Source organism: Colobus angolensis, unplaced genomic scaffold (assembly GCF_000951035.1).
Source record: "Colobus angolensis palliatus isolate OR3802 unplaced genomic scaffold, Cang.pa_1.0 Scaffold88, whole genome shotgun sequence".
NCBI classification, from domain to species: domain Eukaryota; kingdom Metazoa; phylum Chordata; class Mammalia; order Primates; family Cercopithecidae; genus Colobus; species Colobus angolensis.
In genome coordinates, this window is record NW_012122709.1 from 4,633,912 (window position 1) to 4,654,352 (window position 20,441).

General features: G+C 53.5%; 2 protein-coding genes across 5 annotated transcripts; both read left to right on the top strand.

The window, feature by feature from the left end:
• Positions 1-313: 313 nt before the first annotated feature.
• EFS (embryonal Fyn-associated substrate) lies at positions 314-9,370 on the top strand. Of its 3 annotated transcripts, none has more exons than XM_011930844.1 (6): positions 432-1,057; positions 4,930-5,208; positions 5,482-5,622; positions 5,724-6,446; positions 6,809-6,898; positions 8,114-9,370. In XM_011930844.1, the coding sequence occupies exons 1-6, from the start codon at positions 1,040-1,042 to the stop codon at positions 8,546-8,548; spliced, it is 1,686 nt and encodes a 561-aa protein (XP_011786234.1). In that variant the 5' UTR covers positions 432-1,039; the 3' UTR covers positions 8,549-9,370. The 3 variants fall into 3 exon arrangements, with proteins under 3 accessions (XP_011786235.1, XP_011786234.1, XP_011786236.1); XM_011930846.1 differs by lacking the exon at positions 4,930-5,208 and having other exon boundaries at positions 5,724-5,840; positions 6,069-6,446; XM_011930845.1 differs by lacking the exon at positions 4,930-5,208 and having other exon boundaries at positions 314-1,057.
• A 2,740-nt stretch (positions 9,371-12,110) lies between these two features.
• On the top strand, positions 12,111-19,477 carry SLC22A17 (solute carrier family 22, member 17). 2 transcript variants are annotated; one of them, XM_011930847.1, is made up of 10 exons: positions 12,111-13,145; positions 13,339-13,842; positions 13,935-14,038; positions 16,375-16,529; positions 17,123-17,288; positions 17,488-17,633; positions 17,798-17,903; positions 18,062-18,279; positions 18,581-18,692; positions 18,857-19,477. In XM_011930847.1, the coding sequence occupies exons 2-10, from the start codon at positions 13,576-13,578 to the stop codon at positions 19,143-19,145; spliced, it is 1,563 nt and encodes a 520-aa protein (XP_011786237.1). In that variant the 5' UTR covers positions 12,111-13,145; positions 13,339-13,575; the 3' UTR covers positions 19,146-19,477. The 2 variants fall into 2 exon arrangements, with proteins under 2 accessions (XP_011786237.1, XP_011786238.1); XM_011930848.1 differs by having other exon boundaries at positions 12,111-13,842; positions 17,248-17,288.
• The last annotated feature ends 964 nt before the right edge of the window (positions 19,478-20,441 follow it).

The window sequence follows — 20,441 nt, forward strand, 5'->3', positions numbered from 1 at the left end:
GCTTTGTGGCCTTTCTTTCCCTTCCCAGAGACACCTGGGAGCTGCCCCCAAGCTGTGGGGCGCGCCGCGGGGTCCTGCCAAGGGTGCCTGTGAGAGGGGGCGGCGGGGCCGGCGCCGGGTGCCAGGGGCCGAGGGTGGGAGCAGGAGCTCGTGGCCTTGCGCCCTGGAGCCGAGGACTGGAAGGGGGCTGGGCCCCTCTGCTGCCTGGGCGCGGGCAGCGCGTCGGGAAGGCCGTCCCGCCTGTTCCAGTGGTGCCTGTGTGCTGGTTGCTGCTGCTCGGGGTGAGGCGCCGTGGCGGCGACCTCAGACCCCTGGGCGCGCTGAGTGAGTGCGCGCGTGAAAACCGCCGCGCCGCCGGGGGTGCGAGTGTTTGGGCAGAAGCGGCCACTCCAGCGACCCAGCCTCACAGCCACGCTCTCGGGGGCCTTTGGCTCTGGGCAACTTGGGACAAACTTCTCAGTTATCGCTCTCCCTGCCTCCCAGCGGGGTCGCCGCAGACCCAAGCCCTGGGAGCACCGCTCTGCAGCACAGCCGGCGGGTGGAGAGGGTTGGCCCCTGAACTCGCTCATCCAGCCCAACCGCCCCGGCGGCTTCTCCCAGCCCTCGAGGCTCTCCTGAGCTGCCTGGAGAGGCGTAGAGCGCAGCCCAGCGCCCGCCTGCTCACCTGCCCCGGCCCCCGAAGGGAACTTTCGGCTCCTGCGAGCCCGGGGCGCCCCCGCGGCCTAGGGCGGGCAGCTCCCGGGGACTGGACGAGGTGGTGGCGCCCGGGAGGCCGCGGGGACAGCACGCAGCGCGCGCCCTTGGATGCCGTCCCGCAGCGACGCCCCGGCCCGCCCCGCTCCTCCTCCTGCCTGGCTAGCCTGCCTCTCATTTGGGAAGTTTTGTGGGTTTTCTTTCTCCTCCTCCAACCTTGGCGGAGGCCACGACTCAGGCGCCACAGCTGGGGGCTAGAGGCCGCGGATCATGGTGCGGGGCAGCCACCGCTGAAGTCAGCAAAACCAAGCCTGGCCTGAGGCAGGCTGCGCTGGAGGCCAAAGCCATGGCCATTGCCACGTCGGTGAGTCCACCAGGGAGAGGAGGCTGCCGGGGAGAGACCTCCACGGCCTGCCCTGCGCTCCTGTCACTTTATTTCTGCCCTCTCTTTGTCTCTCTCCTTGGTCCCTTTCTTCTCCAGGAGGCTGTGTCCCCCTCCTCTCACTTTTGTTTCCCTTCTCCCTCTCACTCCTCACCCCCTGCTCCTCCTGGCTCCGGGCTCGCCTCTCTTCCCCGCCCCCTCCCCGTTCTCCTTTTTCTTACTAGAGGCTGCGCCTGAATGGAGGGGAGGGGGCAAGCGTAGCCCGAGTCCTATCTGCTTCTTTTGGGCGGGAACAGATGGCCACTGGTGGTTGGCAGGGGCTTGTGATTGGGAGGCAAGTAAAAGGTTTGGAGGGGGCTGAAAGGACCTAGTGGCTCACGGAAAACGGAAAAAAAGAGGCTGAAGGACCCAAGGAGGCCCATCTCGAGACGAGGGATAGGGAAAAGAGGGAGATAGACCAAAGGAGGGAGATCAGGAAGGCGAAAGAGAAGACAGAGGGAGGAGGGGAGGTGATGTCAGCCAGCCTCAGGCCACTTTCCAGGGATCAGGACAAAGGGAGGAGACAGCTGGCATGATGGGACAGTGGGAGGAGGCCTCCCAGAGAGCACAGAGGCCCTCTGCCACCCACATGAGGCTGGCCATTCCCTCACCAGTCAGCTGGACCGCTGGGGGATAGAGCAGGAGTGGCCACACCCATCATCAATCAGCCCATCAACAACTCTGTCCTGCAGTGGCAGGGCCCAGAGGCTTGGCCCCATTAGACAGAACTCAAACTTAACACCAGGGAGGAGCCCTCTACAGCCCCACCTCGGTTTTCTGTTCTACAGTCTATGCAGTCTGAATCCAGGCAGCTTTGTTCCCCTTCCACCCTCTTCTAGGTCCTGCCTAAGCTTCCCAGGGAAGCGAGGGTGTCACTTGCTTTCTGGTCCCTTCTCAGTGGGGACTCTTGGAGAGATAATTGTGAGACTGGAAAGAGAAGCACAGAGCCACCCAATGTCCTCCCATACTCTTTGAGGACAGGTTCAAGTTTGGTTCTTTCTCAGACCAAACTCCTTTTTTTTTTTTTTCTGAGACAAGGTCTCACGCTGTCACCAGGCCGGAGTGCAGTGGCACAATCATGGCTCACTGCAGCCTCCACCTCCTGGGCTCAGGTGATCCACCTACCTCAGCCTCCTGAGTTGCTGGGACTACAAGCACACACCACCACATCAGCTAACTTTTTGTATTTTTTGTAGAGGTGGGGTTTTGCCATGTTGCCCAGGCTGGTCTCAAACTCCTGGGCTCAAGCAATCCATCTGCCTCAGCCTCCCAAAGTGCTGAGATTACAGGCATGAGCCACCGCACCTGGCCCCAAATTCCTTTTAGTTCCTCAATCTGTAACGATGGCCAGGAAACCCTAGCTCAGAGTGGGGAAGGAGGCCCTCTGGAGATAGAGTACCTCTGGGAGTACTCTGGCATAGAGATGCTGGTTCAGGAGCCAGCTAGTCAGCTTTGTAGTCCCAAGAAGGTAGATTTTTCTTTTTATGGTCAGGGGCATTTATGCTAATCAAACTCACAGGATTCTAATAACAGCTATTACTTATTGAGCATTTACTGCACCTGGCCCTGTGCTACGCTTTATCATAGTTTCTTTATGCATTATCTCATGCAACTCTCACAACCACCTTGTGAAGGTAGTACCGTTATTATCTGAAAATGGATACGTGCATACGGAATTCTACAAAGCAGAAAACTGAGACTCAGAAAGATTAAACAATCTGCCCAAAGGTACCTAGCTAGAAAGGGACAGACCTCCAAACAGTGGGTCGCAACAGTAATCCCAGCTGTTTAGGATGTTGAACCCAGGCATTCGAGGTTACAGTGAGTTACGATTGTGCCACTTTACTCCAGCCTGGACCACAGAGCAAGAGCTGGTCTCTAAATAATTAAATATTTTAAATAAAAATTTTAAAAGAAAGAGACACAGCCAAGACTCAACCCCAGGTCTGCCTCTAGAACTGTGCTTTTAATCCCCTGGCTAGATCCAAAAGACTGATTTATAATTTACAACTAAAAAGAAAAGTGCAGCACTAACCGGGAATTTTTGTCAACTGGTTAGCATGTTTCCTTGTGTGTGACAATATCCTTTAGAAACCAAAATATAATCAGAAAATGGTTCGATGGGTTGGGAATCAGGCAAGAAGAGGAGTCAATTTGTTGTTAAAATCACCCAGCCATGAGGGGCCGGACAACCTCACCACCAGAGGGAAACATCAACCAAGAGGAATATGCACTCCTGCTGGCTCTAGCAGGGCACCCTTCTCCCCAGGGTCTGGTGGCAGCCTGCCTGAGATATTTAACTTGAGATTTTTTTACTGCATTAGTTAGTCCATTTGGCTGCCTGGCTAGTAATGCCTAACTAGCTGCTGTCCAACACTACATGTAAGTCACCACTGCCTGGGACCCCGCCAGCAAGCATCATCATTTAGCAATCAAAACTGAAGCTGAATGTCATTGTACGTTTTGAGTGGTTTAAGCTTGATTCTACCAAAAGACATCATGGAGCAAAAGCTCTGCAAAGGGTTACAGCAAAGGGAAATTGGGTATAAGAAGGCCTTCCTGTGTGCTTGACTTGCTTTTGAGTTAGGGACCTTCTCAGCCACTGTTACTACTATTTCTTTTAAGTAGATTCCTACATTTGTGATTGTGGCGAAGCAGTAGCACAAGTGATTGAGAGCACAGGCTCTGGGATCAAGCAGTTTAGGGTTCAGATTATGCTCCACCAGCTGTGCCAGCGATATGGCATCAGACAAAGTACTAACCTCCGTCTTCCAGTTTTCTCTCCAAAATGGGGTAAGGATGGTTCCTCCCTCGTAAGGTTGTTGTGGGAATTAAATGAGATGAGTTGATTAATGCAAAGATTTGCACAGTGTCTGGAAACATTGTTTGCACTTGGTACCTGTGACTTATTACTTGAGCTTGTGGCCCTTGATGGAAAAAGCTTATAAGCCCCCACCAGACAGGACTAGAAACAGGATGATACATGTTTCCTTTTGGTTGGCCTGCCAACCCCCTTCACACACACACAAAGACACACTCTGTCCTTCAATGGAAGGGCCCATTGCTAAATGATGATGCCTGCTGGTAGATTCCAGGCAGTGGTGACACACACACAAGAATACACACTTTTCTCCATGGTAACCTCAGCCTCTTCTGGTCGAACCTTATTTGTTCAGACTGAGAGCAAACAATTGCTTTGTTTCTGTTTTCTTTCTTATTATGCCTAGGCACACTGTCTGGACTAGGCCTCTCCCAGCCTCTCAGAATGAGGGGTCTCTGCGGCTGCTTAATCTAATCTTTTGCTAGTGAGGGATAATGACTTGGGAACAGAGAGAAGGTAAAGGAGATTCTATGACAGACTGTAGCAGGGCTTCATATGTTTTGGAAGAAATTCATTCAACATGTGTATTGACCAATTCCAGGTCAGGCCTTATTGCAAGGACTACAAATATAGCAGTTCCCATGTCCATAGGGTTTACAATATAAAGGAAGAAATCGATATAAAAAAAGCAAATAGACATAGTATGAAGTATGAGGACAGAAACAGTAGGTGGAGACAAACAGAATGGGGTGGGGAGAAGAGTAAAAAATCGGCCTCTTTGAGGAGAACTGGTCTAGTTGAAGGAACTGAAAGGAAGAGGGAGAATGCAGGTGATGCAGCTGGAGAGAAGCTAGGGCCCAGGCAGAAAGCTGCATCCAGAGTGCAAGTTTTTAGCTTGAGGAAAATGCGGAGCTCCGAAGGGTTTTGAGCAGGGGATGACGTGACCTGAAAGGGGTCTGAAGACCCTTCTCCCCACTCCCACCTCCCCCACCAGGCCCAGCTGGCCCGGGCACTGTATGACAACACCGCTGAGTCCCCCCAGGAGCTGTCCTTCCGCCGAGGGGATGTCCTACGGGTCCTGCAGAGAGAGGGCGCTGGTGGACTGGACGGCTGGTGCCTCTGCTCCCTACATGGCCAGCAGGGCATTGTGCCTGCCAACAGGGTGAAGCTCCTGCCTGCTGGCCCAGCACCCAAGCCTGGCCTCTCTCCTGCACCCCCAGCCCAGCTTGGCTCACCATATCCAGCCCCAGATCACAGCAATGAGGACCAGGAGGTGAGAGTGGGAGCCTCCCCAACCCCAAGTCAGAAGAGCCCCATTCCTCCCTGACTAGCCCCACCCAGGGCCTGCAGCAGGTGGGCAGGGAGAGCCCTGAGGCCACAGCTCTTCACTGCTCTGCGCTGGCCAAAACCTGTCTACCAACCTTTCTGAGCTGTGGCCCTCTAGGTACAGGGGGAGTTGGAAGGTCTGTAAGCTCCTCGCACTCAGACATTATTTGATCACTGCCCACTCCGTTCCTCCTGACCCCCCATCTATTTGATCCCTCAGGTGTATGTGGTGCCGCCCCCAGCTCGGCCCTGTCCAACCTCAGGACCTCCAGCTAGACCTTGCCCACCCTCTCCTGACCCCATCTACAAGATCCCCAGAGCCAGTGGGACCCAACTGGCTGCTCCCAGAGATGTCTTGGAGGTGAGGACTAGAGGTCCCTGTGTATGTTGGGTGGGAGACAAATTGCCCCAAGGGAGGGTTCATTGCTGAGCTGACAGATGACTGACCACTCCTCTCCACAGGTCTACGATGTGCCCCCTACCGCCCTTCGGGTGCTCTCCAGTAGCCCCTATGACTGCCCTGCCTCCTTTTCCCACCCTCTGACCCGGGTTGCCCTGCAGCCCCCTGGAGAGGATGATGCTCCCTATGATGTGCCTCTGACCCCAAAGCCACCTGCAGAGCTGGAACCAGATCTGGAGTGGGAAGGAGGCCGGGAACCAGGGCCCCCCATCTACGCTGCCCCCTCCAATCTGAAACGAGCGTCAGCCTTACTCAATCTGTATGAAGCACCCGAGGAACTGCTAGCAGACGGGGAGGGTGGGAGCACTGATGAGGGGATCTACGATGTGCCTCTGCTGGGGCCAGAGGCTCCCCCTTCTCCAGAGCCCCCTGGAGCCCTGGCCTCCCAGGACCAGGACACCCTGGCCCAGCTTCTGGCCAGAAGCCCCCCACCTCCACACAGGCCCCGGCTCCCCTCAGCTGAGAGCCTGTCCCGCCGCCCTCTGCCTGCCCTGCCTGTCCCTGAGGCCCCCAGCCCCTCTCCAGTGCCCTCTCCTGCCCCAGGACGGAAGGGCAGCATCCAGGACCGGCCTCTGCCCCCACCCCCACCCCGCCTGCCTGGCTATGGGGGCCCCAAGGTGGAGGGGGATCCAGAGGGCAGGGAGATGGAGGATGACCCAGCAGGACACCACAATGAGTACGAGGGCATTCCAATGGCTGAGGAGTATGACTACGTCCACCTGAAGGTGAGTGTCCCTGGGCAGCCCCACCAGGAGGGACCCCAGGGGTACCAGGGGAGGAGTGTGGAGACCTAGGGCACAGAAGCAGAACTTCCCTGCCTCCCTTCTGTCCCCCTTCCTTCTCCCCTGACCCTCTACCCTGCAGCCTGGGACCCCAGTACTTGGGCACAACACTTGTACTAGTGCCACACTGTTCCTCCTAGACCCAGCCTGGGGCCACCAGAGCTCTCTGGAGTCAAAGGACTACAACCTCGGATAACAGGAGTGTCCTTGGGAAGGAAGGGAGGCTGGGAAGGGGCAGAAAGGCCACAGAAGCCACCCCGTCCTGCTCCCCCACCCCAGCACTAAGACCTCATGTCCCCCTGCAGGGCATGGACAAAGCTCAGGGATCTAGGCCCCCGGATCAGGCCTGCACAAGGGATCCTGAACTGCCCGAGAGGGGGATGCCGGCGCTGCAGGTGACCCTGGTGGGAATGGTGCTAAAGAAGGGGGCCGGGGAGGGAGGAACAGGGACTTGGGAGAAGAACTGAGCCATCATCCATGGAGGGAAATGGGTTAGGATGGAGTGAGAGTTCACAGGAACCAGGGACAGAGTGGAGGGCATGTTAGAAATCTACAGGAAGGAACTGGAACCTGGAAGAGGATGTTAGGAATTCAGAAAGAGGGGAAAGAATGTGTTGGAGAGGAGTCAGAAAATCAAGCAGCCAGGAGAGCAGAAAGTTTCTGAGTTGTGGGGTCAGAGCTAGGCCTGGGGACTTCTGAGCCTCCTTCCAACTGTGAATTCCTGGGCTCCTAAGAGACCTGGCTTCTAATCCCAGCTCCACTACTGAGAAGCCAGGGGCTTTGAAGCCGTCAGTTAATCTCTCCAGGCCTCAGAAAGTGAGGTGGTTTCCTCAAACCTGTGTAGAATGGTCGCAACACAATAGCTACCATTTATCAGGTATTTACCAAGTGCTAGACCCTGTGCTAGGCATGCTGCATGTGTTAGTATTAATCATAGTCGCAGTTAATACGCATCTGGTGCTCACAGTGTGCAATGCACTGTGCTAAGCCCTTTCTCTATATCATCGCAATTGATCTTTGCTGCAGCGTCATGAGGTACATACTAGAACTTCACTATCTAGTACAGTAGCCACTAGCTACATATGGCTATTGAGCGCTCGAGATATGGCTAGTTCAAGTTGAAATATGCTGCAAATATAAAATGCACCCTGGATTTTGCAGACTCAGTATGGGAAAAATCTCAATAATTTTCATATTGATTACATGTTGAAATTATAACATTTTTATATTTGGTGTCAGATAAAATATATCAGGGTTTTTTTTTTTTTTTACCACTTTTAATGTGGCTACTAACTCATCTAAAATTTCACATGTGGTTCACATTATGTTTATATTGGACAGTGCAGTACTAGACTCCTTGTTTTAGAGTTCAGGAAACCCAGTTCAAAGCCTTGTCTGAAATCAAGTTTGAGGTTGTTTGAATCCAGATCTATCTGATATCAAGTGTGGGCATTTCACTGCTGCTCTCTCTAGAATCTAAACTTTCCGATGGGCAGAGGTAAGAGCTAAAAGGATCGCCCTTGGGAAGAAAGGGAGGAAGGAGAAAAGAAGTGAGGGAGGAAATGGCACTGATGAGAATGTTCTCTCTGACCACTCCTCTTGCCCTTCAGGAGGCCCTGTCCCCAGGGGAGCCACTGGTTCTGTCCACCGGAGATCTACAGCTCCTGCACTTCTATGCTGGGCAATGCCAGAGCCACTACTCGGCCCTGCAGGTGGCCGTGGCAGCCCTGATGTCCAGTACCCAGGCTAATCAGCCCCCGCGACTCTTCGTGCCCCACAGCAAGAGGGTGGTGGTGGCTGCTCATCGCCTGGTGTTTGTTGGGGACACCCTAGGCCGGCTGGCAGCCTCTGCCCCTCTGAGAGCACAGGTTAGGACTGGAGGTACAGCACTAGGCCAGGCATTGCGGGCCACTGTGCTGGCTGTCAAGGGAGCTGCCCTGGGCTACCCATCCAGCCCTGCCGTCCACGAGATGGTGCAGTGTGTAACAGAACTGGCAGGGCAGGCCCTGCGATTCACCACCCTGCTCACTAGCCTGGCTCCCTGAAGGTCCTATGGCACAGCCCTGTCCCTCCCCTATCTGCCAAAGCCCCCCTCTAGGCCTTGGGTGGCTGGAGGGCTTTGTTAAGGGACTAGGAGAAGTGGGGGTATCTTTCCCCTTTCCTGCCCTTTCTGTTCATCTCAACCTCTCACAGAGGTGTCTTCTCCCCCTAACCCACAGCTTTTTGTATGAGCCATTTTGTATAAATTATTTATATTTAATATTATTCCCTGCTTTGTCAGGAGCAGGTACTAGGCTCTGGGGCAATGAGGAACTGGACTCCTCTCCTCAGCCTAGGGTGGAGGTCACTGCACTGCCACCTACCTCTGGAAGACTGGCCATGAAAAGTCAGGTGGCAGAAACCTGAGGCCACATAGAGCCTCTCTCTTTTCCTGTTTCTTGGCTCTAGAAGATCAGCACTGCACTGTTAGCTGAGAGTGAGGGCAAGACATAAACTGTCCAGAGTTTGAAGGTCTCAGAAAGACCAGAGAGCTTCTCCCCACAGAAGGTGGAGAAAGCTGGGACTCAGATATGGGTGTGCACCTCAATAAACCCTGCAGTCTGCCTCCCTGACTCTGCTTTTTGGGAGCATGGTGAGCAGCCCTGGTGCTCAGCAGCCATACCTATGGGACACAAACTATGAACAGGATGCCTTTAGGGGTTTGGGGGAGATTTTGCTCCTTTCTTCAACAACTATTCACTGGACAAGTTCTCTGCTCCCATGATGCGCCAGGCACAGTTCTGCAAGTATGTTGTGAATGTATCATTCTAGTGGGATACACAAATAAGTCAGTTAAAATACATAAATAAAAACATAAACCTGCCATAGATTTCACATTTGCTGGTGATGGAAGTCGGCAGGATGGTGTGAAGAAACTAAGGAGATGAGGGGAGAGGCCAGTGAAGGAGACTTTAGACAGGATGGTTGGGAGGTGAGATCTGAACTGCTACCCAGAAGAGGAGAGTCTGAGGACTAGTATTCCCAGAAGGCAGATGCCAATGACTGACCTGAGGGCCTTCCTCCAAGACTTCATTGTCATATGATGTCATTAGAGAGGTGTCAATGTGGAGAGAAGCTGACTACACAAGGGCCTTGAAATGTGCCATCCTGGAGAGGCCACCCCAACTAAAGGCCCAGCCTCAGCTTTGCACCACAGGATAGCTCTGGCCAACTGGAGACTGCTGCTGGCCAGTCTAGGCACTCTCTTCCTTAGGTGACACCAAGAGGGTATAGGCCCTTTCACTCAGCTTCCCAGGTAGATCATCCCAGGATGACCTGCGCATCCACAAACCATTTTCAGGAGGATCCGCGGTGGCAGATGAATGCAATGTGTTGAAAGGTCAGTCCTCAGGACTTTGGTGAAATTGATGAGACCATGGCTTAGATAGGAGATCATTCTAGCCATTTACCACAAGAGAAAACATCTAAGCTACAAATCAATTGCTTCAGTTCTGCTTTCCCAAGATATTACCATGGCATGATGACTGGATTGGGGGCACAATCATAGTCTGTTGGCACCCCCGCACATTTGCCACCTCCCCTTTAGGTTCCTTTCTCATCTCACTCTCAAAGAAAAATGTACTTTCAGATTTTGGGGCCAACAAAATTCACCCCTATGTGTTGAAGTCCATCATCCATCGTCTTCCAAACAGAATTTCAAGAGATTAGCCTGGAATTAGAGTCAGAGGTTTCAGTTCAAGTCTCTGATCTGCCATGTACTTGTTCCTCCATGGGTAAAACATGCCAGTCCCTCTGAAGTCCTGGTTTCATCTTCAATATTAGCATGATCATAATGGTCTTACAGGGTTATTGTGAGGACCTAACAAGATAATGCATGTGAACAGCCCCACAGTGTATAAATTAAGTGATTATCATTATTCCAGGACAGACACCAGGAGTCAGACAATAAATCCCCAAGGAATATTGGGTATGCAGCACCATAGTAAAACCTGAAGAGATGCTGAAATGAGTTGGGAGAGGGGAAGTGGTAGGAGGCTGCTTGATGCATTAGAAAAGAAAGGTTTCGGCGGGGGGGCAGTGACTCACACCTGTAATCCCAGCATTTCGGGAGGCTGAGGCCAGAGGATGGTTTGAGCTCAGGAGTATAAAACCAGCCGGGGCCACACAGTGAGACCCTATCTCAACAAAACATCAAAAAATTAGCCAAGTGCGGTGGCACGTGTATGTAGTCCCACCTATTCAGGAGGCTGAGGTAGGAGGATTGCTTGAGCTGGGGAGGTGGAGACTGCAGTGAGCTGTGATCAAGCCACTGCACTCCAGCCTGGGTAAGAGAGTGAGACCGTCTCAAGAAAAGAGTTTCCTGTATGTGGAAAATTTCTGAACAGAAGAGACAAGTTAAAGGTGTGGTTCAGTGGAGAGAAGGGGGAACGATTTCCTGGCTGACAATGATAGAACACTCCTTTCTAGCCCTTACCTAGGATTAGAGAATAAAGTACCTATCAGGTAACAAATCTCTTAGAGATGTGCGTCTCTACCTTTAATGTATAATACCTACATTATTATACATTAAATGGAGATCTGGTTAAAATATAGATTATGATTCAAGGGTCTCTCGGTGAGGCTTGGATTCTGCATTTCTAACAAGCTCCCAGGTATGCTGCTGGTCCATGAACCACACTTTGAGTAGCAATTCTAGAGGTTAGGGAAGACTCCTGTATAGCAAAGATGTTTGAGCTGAGAGCTGAAGGATGAGAAAAATGTGACTAAGAAGTTTTTTAGGTGCAGGAATGAGCTTGTTCAAAGGCCTCGTGGCACTGGGGAAAACTAGAAGGTCTGTGGCTGGAGTGCAGAGAGTTTGGGGAAAGAAGTGAGACGGAACTACAGAGAGCATGTGATCAGGCATGCAGAACCATGTATGAGGTATCTAGATTTTTAATATTCACTTTGACAGTGAGGAGACACCACTGAAGACTGGTTAATAGGAAAGATACATGATCAGATCTGTATTTTGAAAAGATCATTCTATCTGACTATAAATGACATATGGGTGGCAAGGAGGTGTAAACAAAGTGGATGCAGAACACCAGTTAGAAATTAGGGGGCGAAAGTGGTCTTTGCAGCAGGTAGTTTGACTAATAGTGGCAGAGATGGAGAGATGTGGGATATCTGAGAACATATAGGAAGTAAAATGGGCAGAATTTTGTAAAGGATTCAACATGGGTAAGGAAAAGAAAGCTCTAAGGGATGTTGCCTGAGCATTTGGCCACAATGTGATGTTGAGGGTGCCATTCACTGCAGAAAAAAGCAGTGGAAGACAACCAAGTTATGGGGGAAAAGCACAAATTTGGTCTTGAACATAATGAGTTTGAGGTCCCTGTGAGTCATCCAAGGTGAAGGTCAAATAAGAGGTGGCTTCATGGGTCTGGAGCTCAGAACAGAAGTGGAAGCTGGAAATCAGTCTGGACATCAGGTTTGTATTGTTTGTATGGGTGATGTTTGAAGCTGTGGGCATAGGTAAGATCCCAAGGTGGAGACAGTGTGAGATGAGAGGAGGGCCTAGGACTAAGTCTCTGAGGATTCCAGACACTGAACGATGGTGTCTAAATGATACAGACAGGAATGGCCCTAAAAGCCAGCACCACCACCCTCCTCACTACCAATACAGACCCCTCCTGCAGTTGCTTCATCCCACTGGACTTCAATCATTGCCTCAAGAACCGAGATGATAATGGCCTGCCCATGCTCAGCACCAATGCCATGAGCTGGAAGACGATTTCTGCAATGGAGAAAAGGGGAGCAGGAGAGACTCAGCAGCAAAGGAAGGGAGTGTTTAAAGGAAGAGGGGGTCAACAGTGCCAAATGCTGTTGAGAAATGGAGATTCAACCAGGATGGGAGTGATGAAAACCAAGGAAGTGGTCTCCTTGTAGAGTACTGAAGCTAGGGCTGAATACAGGGCCAAGCCAGTCTTCCATATGCATAAGTTGTACTGTAATAGCCAGTTTACATGTCTGTCTCCCTGGAGTAATGGTCTCCAAAGTGGACCTTGTCCACTCTATTATCCTTAAAGTCTAGTGCAAGTCCTGGAACGTAGTGGACACTTACATTTTACTGATTAGTGAATGGGTGGATGAATGAATGAATGAGTGGAGGCAAATGATTGGAAGCAGAGGAAGAATCTCTGGCATCTGCCTGGACTAGCTACTATCCTTCAGCTTTTTTTATTTTTTACCGCAATGGCCTGCAGACCCAGGAAAGAGACGACAGAGCCCCCTTCCCCTCCCTCCCCTGGGCCCTGGCCCCCCTTCCTCTATCTGACGAAGAGTCTGGACCGAAGGTTCTGCTGACGTGGGAAGGGGAGGAGAGTCTAGAGGAAGAGGAGGGGAAAGCAGCGCAGAGATCGCAGAGACCAAGGAGGCGCCCGCGGCTGCAGAGCTGCGGAGCGGGATCTCTGCGGGCTCTCTGGGTCCGGGCAGTCGGCGCGCAACTGGGCCAGAGGGCAGCGCATCCTTTCGGCGCGGGCTGGCAGGGCCCCTGCGGTCAGCAAGCTGGCTCCCCGGGTGGCCACCGGGACCCCCGAGCCCAATGGCGGGGGCGGCGGCAAAATCGACAACACTGTAGAGATCACCCCCACCTCCAACGGAGTAAGTGCCGGAGCCCCAGGTGGCGACGCCATCCTCTCCCCGCACCCCCGCCCCCGCAGAGCGCTCTTCATTTTCCTCCTGCGCATCCCCCGCCCCTGACTGCCTTCCTAGCCCTCGCTCCCGCCTGCCCCCTGCCCTTGCTCTGCGGTTTCCTCCGCTTCACCCTTCTCCTGCCACCCCCTGCCCCCAACAGCAGGTCGGAACCCTCGGAGATGCGGTGCCCACGGAGCAGCTGCAGGGTGAGCGGGAGCGCGAGCGGGAGGGGGAGGGAGACGCGGGCGGCGACGGACTGGGCAGCAGCCTGTCGCTGGCCGTGCCCCCAGGCCCCCTCAGCTTTGAGGCGCTGCTCGCCCAGGTGGGGGCGCTGGGCGGCGGCCAGCAGCTGCAGCTCGGCCTCTGCTGCCTGCCGGTGCTCTTCGTGGCTCTGGGCATGGCCTCGGACCCCATCTTCACGCTGGCGCCCCCGCTGCATTGCCACTACGGGGCCTTCCCCCCGAATGCCTCTGGCTGGGAGCAGCCCCCCAATGCCAGCGGCGTCAGTGTCGCCAGCGCGGCCCTAGCAGCCAGCGCTGCCAGCCGTGTCGCCACCAGTACCGACCCCTCGTGCAGCGGCTTCGCCCCGCCGGACTTCAACCATTGCCTCAAGGATTGGGACTATAATGGCCTTCCGGTGCTCACCACCAATGCCATCGGCCAGGTGAGGCGGCCAGGCGGGCCGCGGGTCTGGGGGCGGGCAGAGAGCGGCGAGGGCGGGGCCTCACGCCCCCTGCACCCTTCTCACATCCCCAGTGGGATCTGGTGTGTGACCTGGGCTGGCAGGTGATCCTGGAGCAGATCCTCTTCATCTTGGGCTTTGCCTCCGGCTACCTGTTCCTGGGTTACCCCGCAGACAGGTGAGGGGTGTCGTGGGGGCAGGGCTGGTAGAAAGGAGGGGGTGCTAGGGAAGCTAGCCCAAGCAGCGGGTGCTTACAAGAGGTTGAAGACGATTCGCTGGACCCTGCAGTCTTCTCTGGACTTCTATTCAATGGTCTACCCATGTCTCAACTTCACTCCCCATCAAGAAATACACCTTCCCTACCTCTTCCGTGCAAGGGAATGACTGGACCTCCATGGACTATTAGTCCCATTCCCACTAATTAGTGGCCCCCTATCCATGAATCAATGGCCTCATCGCCAAAGAGAAAAGTGTCATTCCCACTAACAGCCCACATGGACTGTTAGCTCCATCTCAGTGACCTCATTCCTGAAGATCAATGTTAATTCCTAAACACCAACAGCTCCATTCCCACTGACCAATAGTTCAACTTCACAAGCAAATTACCTCATTTCTGACCAGTGGCTCCTCCCCTACAGGTCAATAACTATCTCCAAAGAAAATGTCCTCAGACTCAATAATCCACAGTCCCATGCCTGCCACCAAATGACCCCACCCTCTGTAGGTGAATAACCCATAGATTAAAAGGCACACCCTCATGGATCCTCAGGGCTTTGAGATCCTCTCACCAAAATCCCCATTTCCATGAGTCAATAGCTTCACCTCCAGAGATCAACAGCCCAATCCCAGCAACCAATAACTCTTCCCACAGATTAAAAAATCTCATCTCTATTCTGGTCACCATCACCACTGACCAGATGCTCTCACTGCACTAAACTTCCTCCTGGATGATTAGACTGAGCCCCATTGATCCACAGTTCCATCCAAGTGGATTAGTAGCTCAAGTTCTATGGATCAAAGCCATCCAACATTCAGTAGTCCAGTTCCTTAAAATCAATACCCATCCTCACTGCCCAATAGTCACACACCTCTGTGGGCCAGTGGTCCTAAACCCACATGTCAATAGCCCATGCCTATGCATCAGTGGCCTCATTGCCACAGACCAGTAGCCTCATTCCTATGGAACAATGGTTTCATCCCTAAAGATCAATAATTTGGTCTCTTAAAATCCGTAGCCTTCAGCACATTAACCAATAAGCCCATCCTCATGGAAAAATACTCCACCTCATTAGATCAATAGTCTAACTCCCAGGGATTGGTGCCCCCTTTCCAATGACCAGAGGCTCCCTATCTTCATCTCCATAGATCAGTGGTCTTATCCCCAAAGATCAATAGCCCAGCTTCCAAGGATCAGTAACCATGTTTTCACTAACTCATAGTCAGTGACCATCATCACTTACCAATCATCTCATCTCCCCTGGTCTGTGACCTTATCTTTACGGATTATTCCCATGGATTAATAGATTCATCCCATTGATCAATAGTCCTGCCCTATGGATTAATAGACCCATGTCCATGTCCCCACTGACCTTTCTTTTTTCTTTCTTTTTTTTCTTTTTTCTTTTTTTTTCTTTTTGAGACAGAGTCTCACTCTGTTGCCCAGGCTGGAGTGCAGTGGTGCAATCTCAGTTCACTGCAACCTCTGCCTCCCGGGTTCAAGCGATTCTCCTGCCTCAGCCTCCCAAGTAGCTGGGACTACAGGCACACACCCCCACACCTGGCTAATTTTTGTATTTTTAGTAGAGACGGGGTTTTACCATATTTGTCAGGCTGGTCTTAAACTCCTGACCTCGTGATCTGCCTGCCTCAGCCTCCCAAAGTGCTAGGATTGCAGGCGTGAGCCACTGTGCTCAGCCTGACCATTCTTAATGTATTAATAGACCAGTGTCCCACCTCCATGGAACAATGGTCTCATCTCCAAAAATCAATTACTCAGTCCCCTAATGTCATTAGCTTTACCTTCACTGACCAGTAGTATTCCCATGCACAAGTGGCCAATGGCCTCCCATCCACAGGTTAATAGTTCCAACTCTGTATATCAATGAACCCCCATCCCACATCTCCTCTGAACAGTCTAAGCAAGACAAGCTCCATGCCTACTGACCATTAGCTCTATTCCTAAGGATGAATGGTCCCAAATCCCCTAAGCAATTACCCCATCCCCTCTGATGAGTGATCTCATATCCATTGACAAGTGCCCTAATCTCTGACCAATAGCCCAAGAGTCAATGTTCCCACCTCTTACAGAATCACAACCACACCCCAGTGCCCAGTAGCCAGGCATCACCCACCCATGGTCCCCATCCTTTCCCATCTTCTCAAGCCTCTTTCCAACTCTTGCTCCCAGAACTTCATTCTCATACCTCTAACTCTAAAGTGTGCAGCTGGGTCTTTCCCAGCCACTTCCCCACCACCAGAGAGTCTGGGTGACCAGAAGCCCTTCCCACTTTCTAGGTTTGGCCGTCGTGGGATTGTGTTGCTGACCTTGGGGCTGGTGGGACCCTGTGGAGTAGGAGGGGCTGCTGCAGGCTCCTCCACAGGTGTCATGGCCCTCCGATTCCTCCTGGGCTTTCTGCTTGCCGGTGTTGACCTGGGTGTCTACCTGATGCGTAAGTGGCACCCTCCCAGAATTCCCTCCCTTGGGTCTCATGCCTACCTGCCTGCATCCCCAGGCCGTCCCCACTGCCCCTTAGGCCACATTTCAGCTGCCTAGAATTTCAGCTATCTTTCTGCCCAGGCCCTTGAAGAATCCAGGGCTCTTGCTTCTCTCTACACCTATCTCCCTATCCCCACAATCTTTAAAGTCTTCGCCCTGGACTTACTGCTGCCAGGGGATAAGGTGCTATTCCCCTGACAGTAGTAAGTCCAGGGACAAAGGTTGTCCCTAGCTGTGCGACCTTGGACAAGGGTTGATGTGAAGGTCAAATAAGAGGCCTGATGGGAAAGGGCCTATAAACTGGAAATGCTGAACACTCACCAGGGACTCTGGCCCTAGAGCCCTCCTAGGTTTGAGCAGGAGAGGAGAGAGGGCTGCACAATCTCCCCAATCCTTGCCACCCAGAGGTTAGCAAGGGAGGCAATGGCTACAGCCTCCACTCTGGGTCTGACCTCGCTCTCTGTCCTCCTCCCTCCCTCTCTTCTCTCTTATGTCTTCTTCCTCCCTGGCCTCCCTCTCCTCTCTCCACCCCTGCTGTATCTCCAGGCCTGGAGCTGTGCGACCCAACCCAGAGGCTTCGGGTGGCCCTGGCAGGGGAGTTGGTGGGGGTGGGAGGGCACTTCCTGTTCCTGGGCCTGGCCCTTGTCTCTAAGGATTGGCGATTCCTACAGCGAATGATCACCGCTCCCTGCATCCTCTTCCTGTTTTATGGGTCAGTATTGCCCTTCACCTGTCGTCTGGCAATTCCCATCTCTGCCTCCAAACTAGCCCTAGCCCAGAGACCCCTCCTCTTCTCCAACCACCCCTGGTCCAGGCCTACCCCAGCCCCAGTCCCTCAGAGGTGCACGTTTCCCACCCCTAGACCAGGAGAAGGGAGGCCTCACAGTATACCCCTTCCACCTTGCCCCCAGCTGGCCTGGTTTGTTCCTGGAGTCCGCACGGTGGCTGATAGTGAAGCGGCAGATCGAGGAGGCTCAATCTGTGCTGAGGATCCTGGCTGAACGAAACCGGCCCCATGGGCAGATGCTGGGGGAGGAGGCCCAGGAGGCCCTGCAGGGTAAGAGATAGGGGTCCCTGTGAGTGTTGCTTCACTTGCACACATGATGGTGCCCTCTGCATGGTTGTAGCTGTGCCACCTTCTCCCAGGGTCCCCACCACCCATGTGGGAGGATCCTGGGTTCTCAGGGTTTTCTTCTGACAGCTCCTCTCTCTCTCCCAAAGACCTGGAGAATACCTGCCCTCTCCCTGCAACATCCTCCTTTTCCTTCGCTTCCCTCCTCAACTACCGCAACATCTGGAAAAATCTGCTTATCCTGGGCTTCACCAAGTGAGCCTGGGTGTCTGGGCTGAGGGCCAGGCCAGTAGCTGGAATGGGGGCTGGCCGGGTGGGAAGGCCCAAGGACCCCTGCAGAGGACCATCAGCATGTGGAAGGCTGCAGGAGGGGATTCAGACTCTGTTCTTTGCTTCCCCACCCCTTCTCACAGCTTCATTGCCCACGCCATTCGCCACTGCTACCAGCCTGTGGGAGGAGGAGGAAGCCCATCGGACTTCTACCTGTGCTCTCTGCTGGCCAGCGGCACCGCAGCCCTGGCCTGTGTCTTCCTGGGGGTCACCGTGGACCGATTTGGCCGCCGGGGCATCCTTCTTCTCTCCATGACCCTTACCGGCATTGCTTCCCTGGTCCTGCTGGGCCTGTGGGATTGTGAGCATCCTACCTTTCCCACAGTGTGGGCTCAACAAGGGAACCCCAACAGAGGTGTTTCAGACAGGCTCAGCCATTTCTTCTGGCACAAGCCTCCCAAGACAAGCCCCAGACCCTGTCCAGCTCTTCCACAAGCCTCCACCAGGCCGCACAGCCCCATCTGCTCTCCCAGTCAGTTACTGAATGCCCAGAGCCTGCCCAGCTAAAGCCATGGGAACAGAGAGCCAAGGGGATGACACCCAGGACTGGGAGAGCCTTGACCTCCCCACCTCCATTCATATCATCCCTCTTGCGTCTGCAGATCTGAACGAGGCTGCCATCACCACGTTCTCCGTCCTTGGGCTCTTCTCCTCCCAAGCTGCCGCCATCCTCAGCACCCTCCTTGCTGCTGAGATCATCCCCACCACTGTCCGGTGAGAGCAGGGGTGACCCCAGGGGCAGAGCCAGGACCCTTGGCCTCCCCTTCCCCCAACCCACTCCTGAGGATGGGGCTTTCGGGCTGGAGGAGGGGGCGCTGTGGGAGAAGGGCGGGGCAAGGCCACTGCTGTGGGCTGAGCTCCTCCTCCTTCTTCCCCAGGGGTCGCGGCCTGGGCCTGATCATGGCTCTAGGGGCGCTTGGGGGGCTGAGCGGCCCGGCCCAGCGCCTCCATATGGGCCATGGAGCCTTCCTGCAGCACGTGGTGCTGGCGGCCTGCGCCCTCCTCTGCATTCTCAGCATTATGCTGCTGCCGGAAACCAAGCGCAAGCTCCTGCCGGAGGTGCTCCGGGACGGGGAGCTGTGTCGCCGGCCTTCCCTGCTGCGGCAGCCACCCCCTACCCGCTGTGACCATGTCCCGCTGCTTGCCACCCCTAACCCTGCCCTCTGAGCAGCCTCTGAGTACCCTGGCGGGAGGCTGGCCCACACAGAAAGGTGGCAAGAAGATCGGGAAGACTGAGTAGGGAAGGCAGGGCTGCCCAGAAGGCTCAGAGATACCTTACGCCAGCCATCGCGGAGAGCTCAGAGGGCCATCCCCTCCCTGCCTCCTCCTTGCTGCTTTGCGTTCACTTCCTTGGCCAGAGTCAGGGGACAGGGAGAGAGCGCCACACTGTAACCACTGGGTCTGGGCTCCATCCTGCGCCCAAAGACATCCTCCCAGACCTCATTATTTCTTGCTCTATCATTCTGTTTCAATAAAGACATTTGGAATAAATGAGCATATCATGGCCTGGACTTCCCTCCCGTCTGTTTGTCCTTCTATGTCTTGGGGGAAGGTTTTTCTCAGTGTAATGCACACCAATAACAATCTCCCCTCTCCCTCCCTGTGTCCTGCCCAGAGTGATGACTTACAGACAACTGTCACCACTTACTGACTGCTTGCACTGTTGCCAGAACGGGGCTAAGCATTTGAGACACTTCGTATCATTTAATTTTTACAGCATTGCAAGGTAGGTGTTTGGATCAATGTTTTTGTTGTTGTTGTTGCAAGCAATAAAAACTGGCTCTAATTAACTTAAACAAAAAGGGAGTTATTAGATTTGGTGGGGCAGGTTGTGGTGGGAGCTCACAGAATGAAGGAGAAGCAGAACTAGTCATAAAATAACTAGTCAGGAGCAGAGAAGACTCCTTGTCTGAGGAGCAGAAACCAGCGACATTTTTGTCCGGGCTTCTAGATGAGTGAGCTCCAGTGGAATGTAATCTTCGGGTTATCCCACTGAAGATTCCTTTCCAGAGAGCATGTCACTGGCTAGATAGAGTAACATGCCTCCTACACCCCATTTCTCCCAACTGGGAATAGGGAAAGCAAAAGCAGAAGCGGGACTGGGTGTTACTCAGAAAAAAAACAATGGAAGCTCAATACAGCATTATTACTCTCTTAAGCAGATGAGAAAACTTATGGTCAGAGAGACTCAGTAACTTGCCCAAGGTTACAAAGCTAATGAGTGACAAAGCTAAGACATGATTAGATCCCAGAGAGCGCTTCATGGATGCATACTGTAGTCACCTTCCCAACTCGTCTAACTTTTGGGCACGTTTCTTAAAAGGCAAAAGTGGGTTCTCTTGGCTCTCTGGAAGGTGGCAGTAGAAAACTGAGACTTCTACCTCAGTGCCAGGGCCTGCCTCTTAAACCACACCTGGTTTGGCTTTACCACTTTGGGCAAATCTCTTAGCTTCCAACTTCCTT

Excerpts from the sequence above, each read along its gene's own strand:
- SLC22A17 (XM_011930847.1), top strand. The coding sequence starts at position 13,576 with ATGGCCTCGGACCCCATCTTCACGCTGGCGCCCCCGCTGCATTGCCAC. Across the intron at positions 13,843-13,934 it reads CCACCAATGCCATCGGCCAG|TGGGATCTGGTGTGTGACCT; the intron begins GTGAGGCGGCCA and ends TCACATCCCCAG. Across the intron at positions 17,289-17,487 it reads ATCCTCTTCCTGTTTTATGG|CTGGCCTGGTTTGTTCCTGG; the intron begins GTCAGTATTGCC and ends CCTTGCCCCCAG.
- EFS (XM_011930844.1), top strand. Across the intron at positions 5,623-5,723 it reads CTCCCAGAGATGTCTTGGAG|GTCTACGATGTGCCCCCTAC; the intron begins GTGAGGACTAGA and ends TCCTCTCCACAG. Across the intron at positions 6,899-8,113 it reads GGGGGATGCCGGCGCTGCAG|GAGGCCCTGTCCCCAGGGGA; the intron begins GTGACCCTGGTG and ends CTTGCCCTTCAG.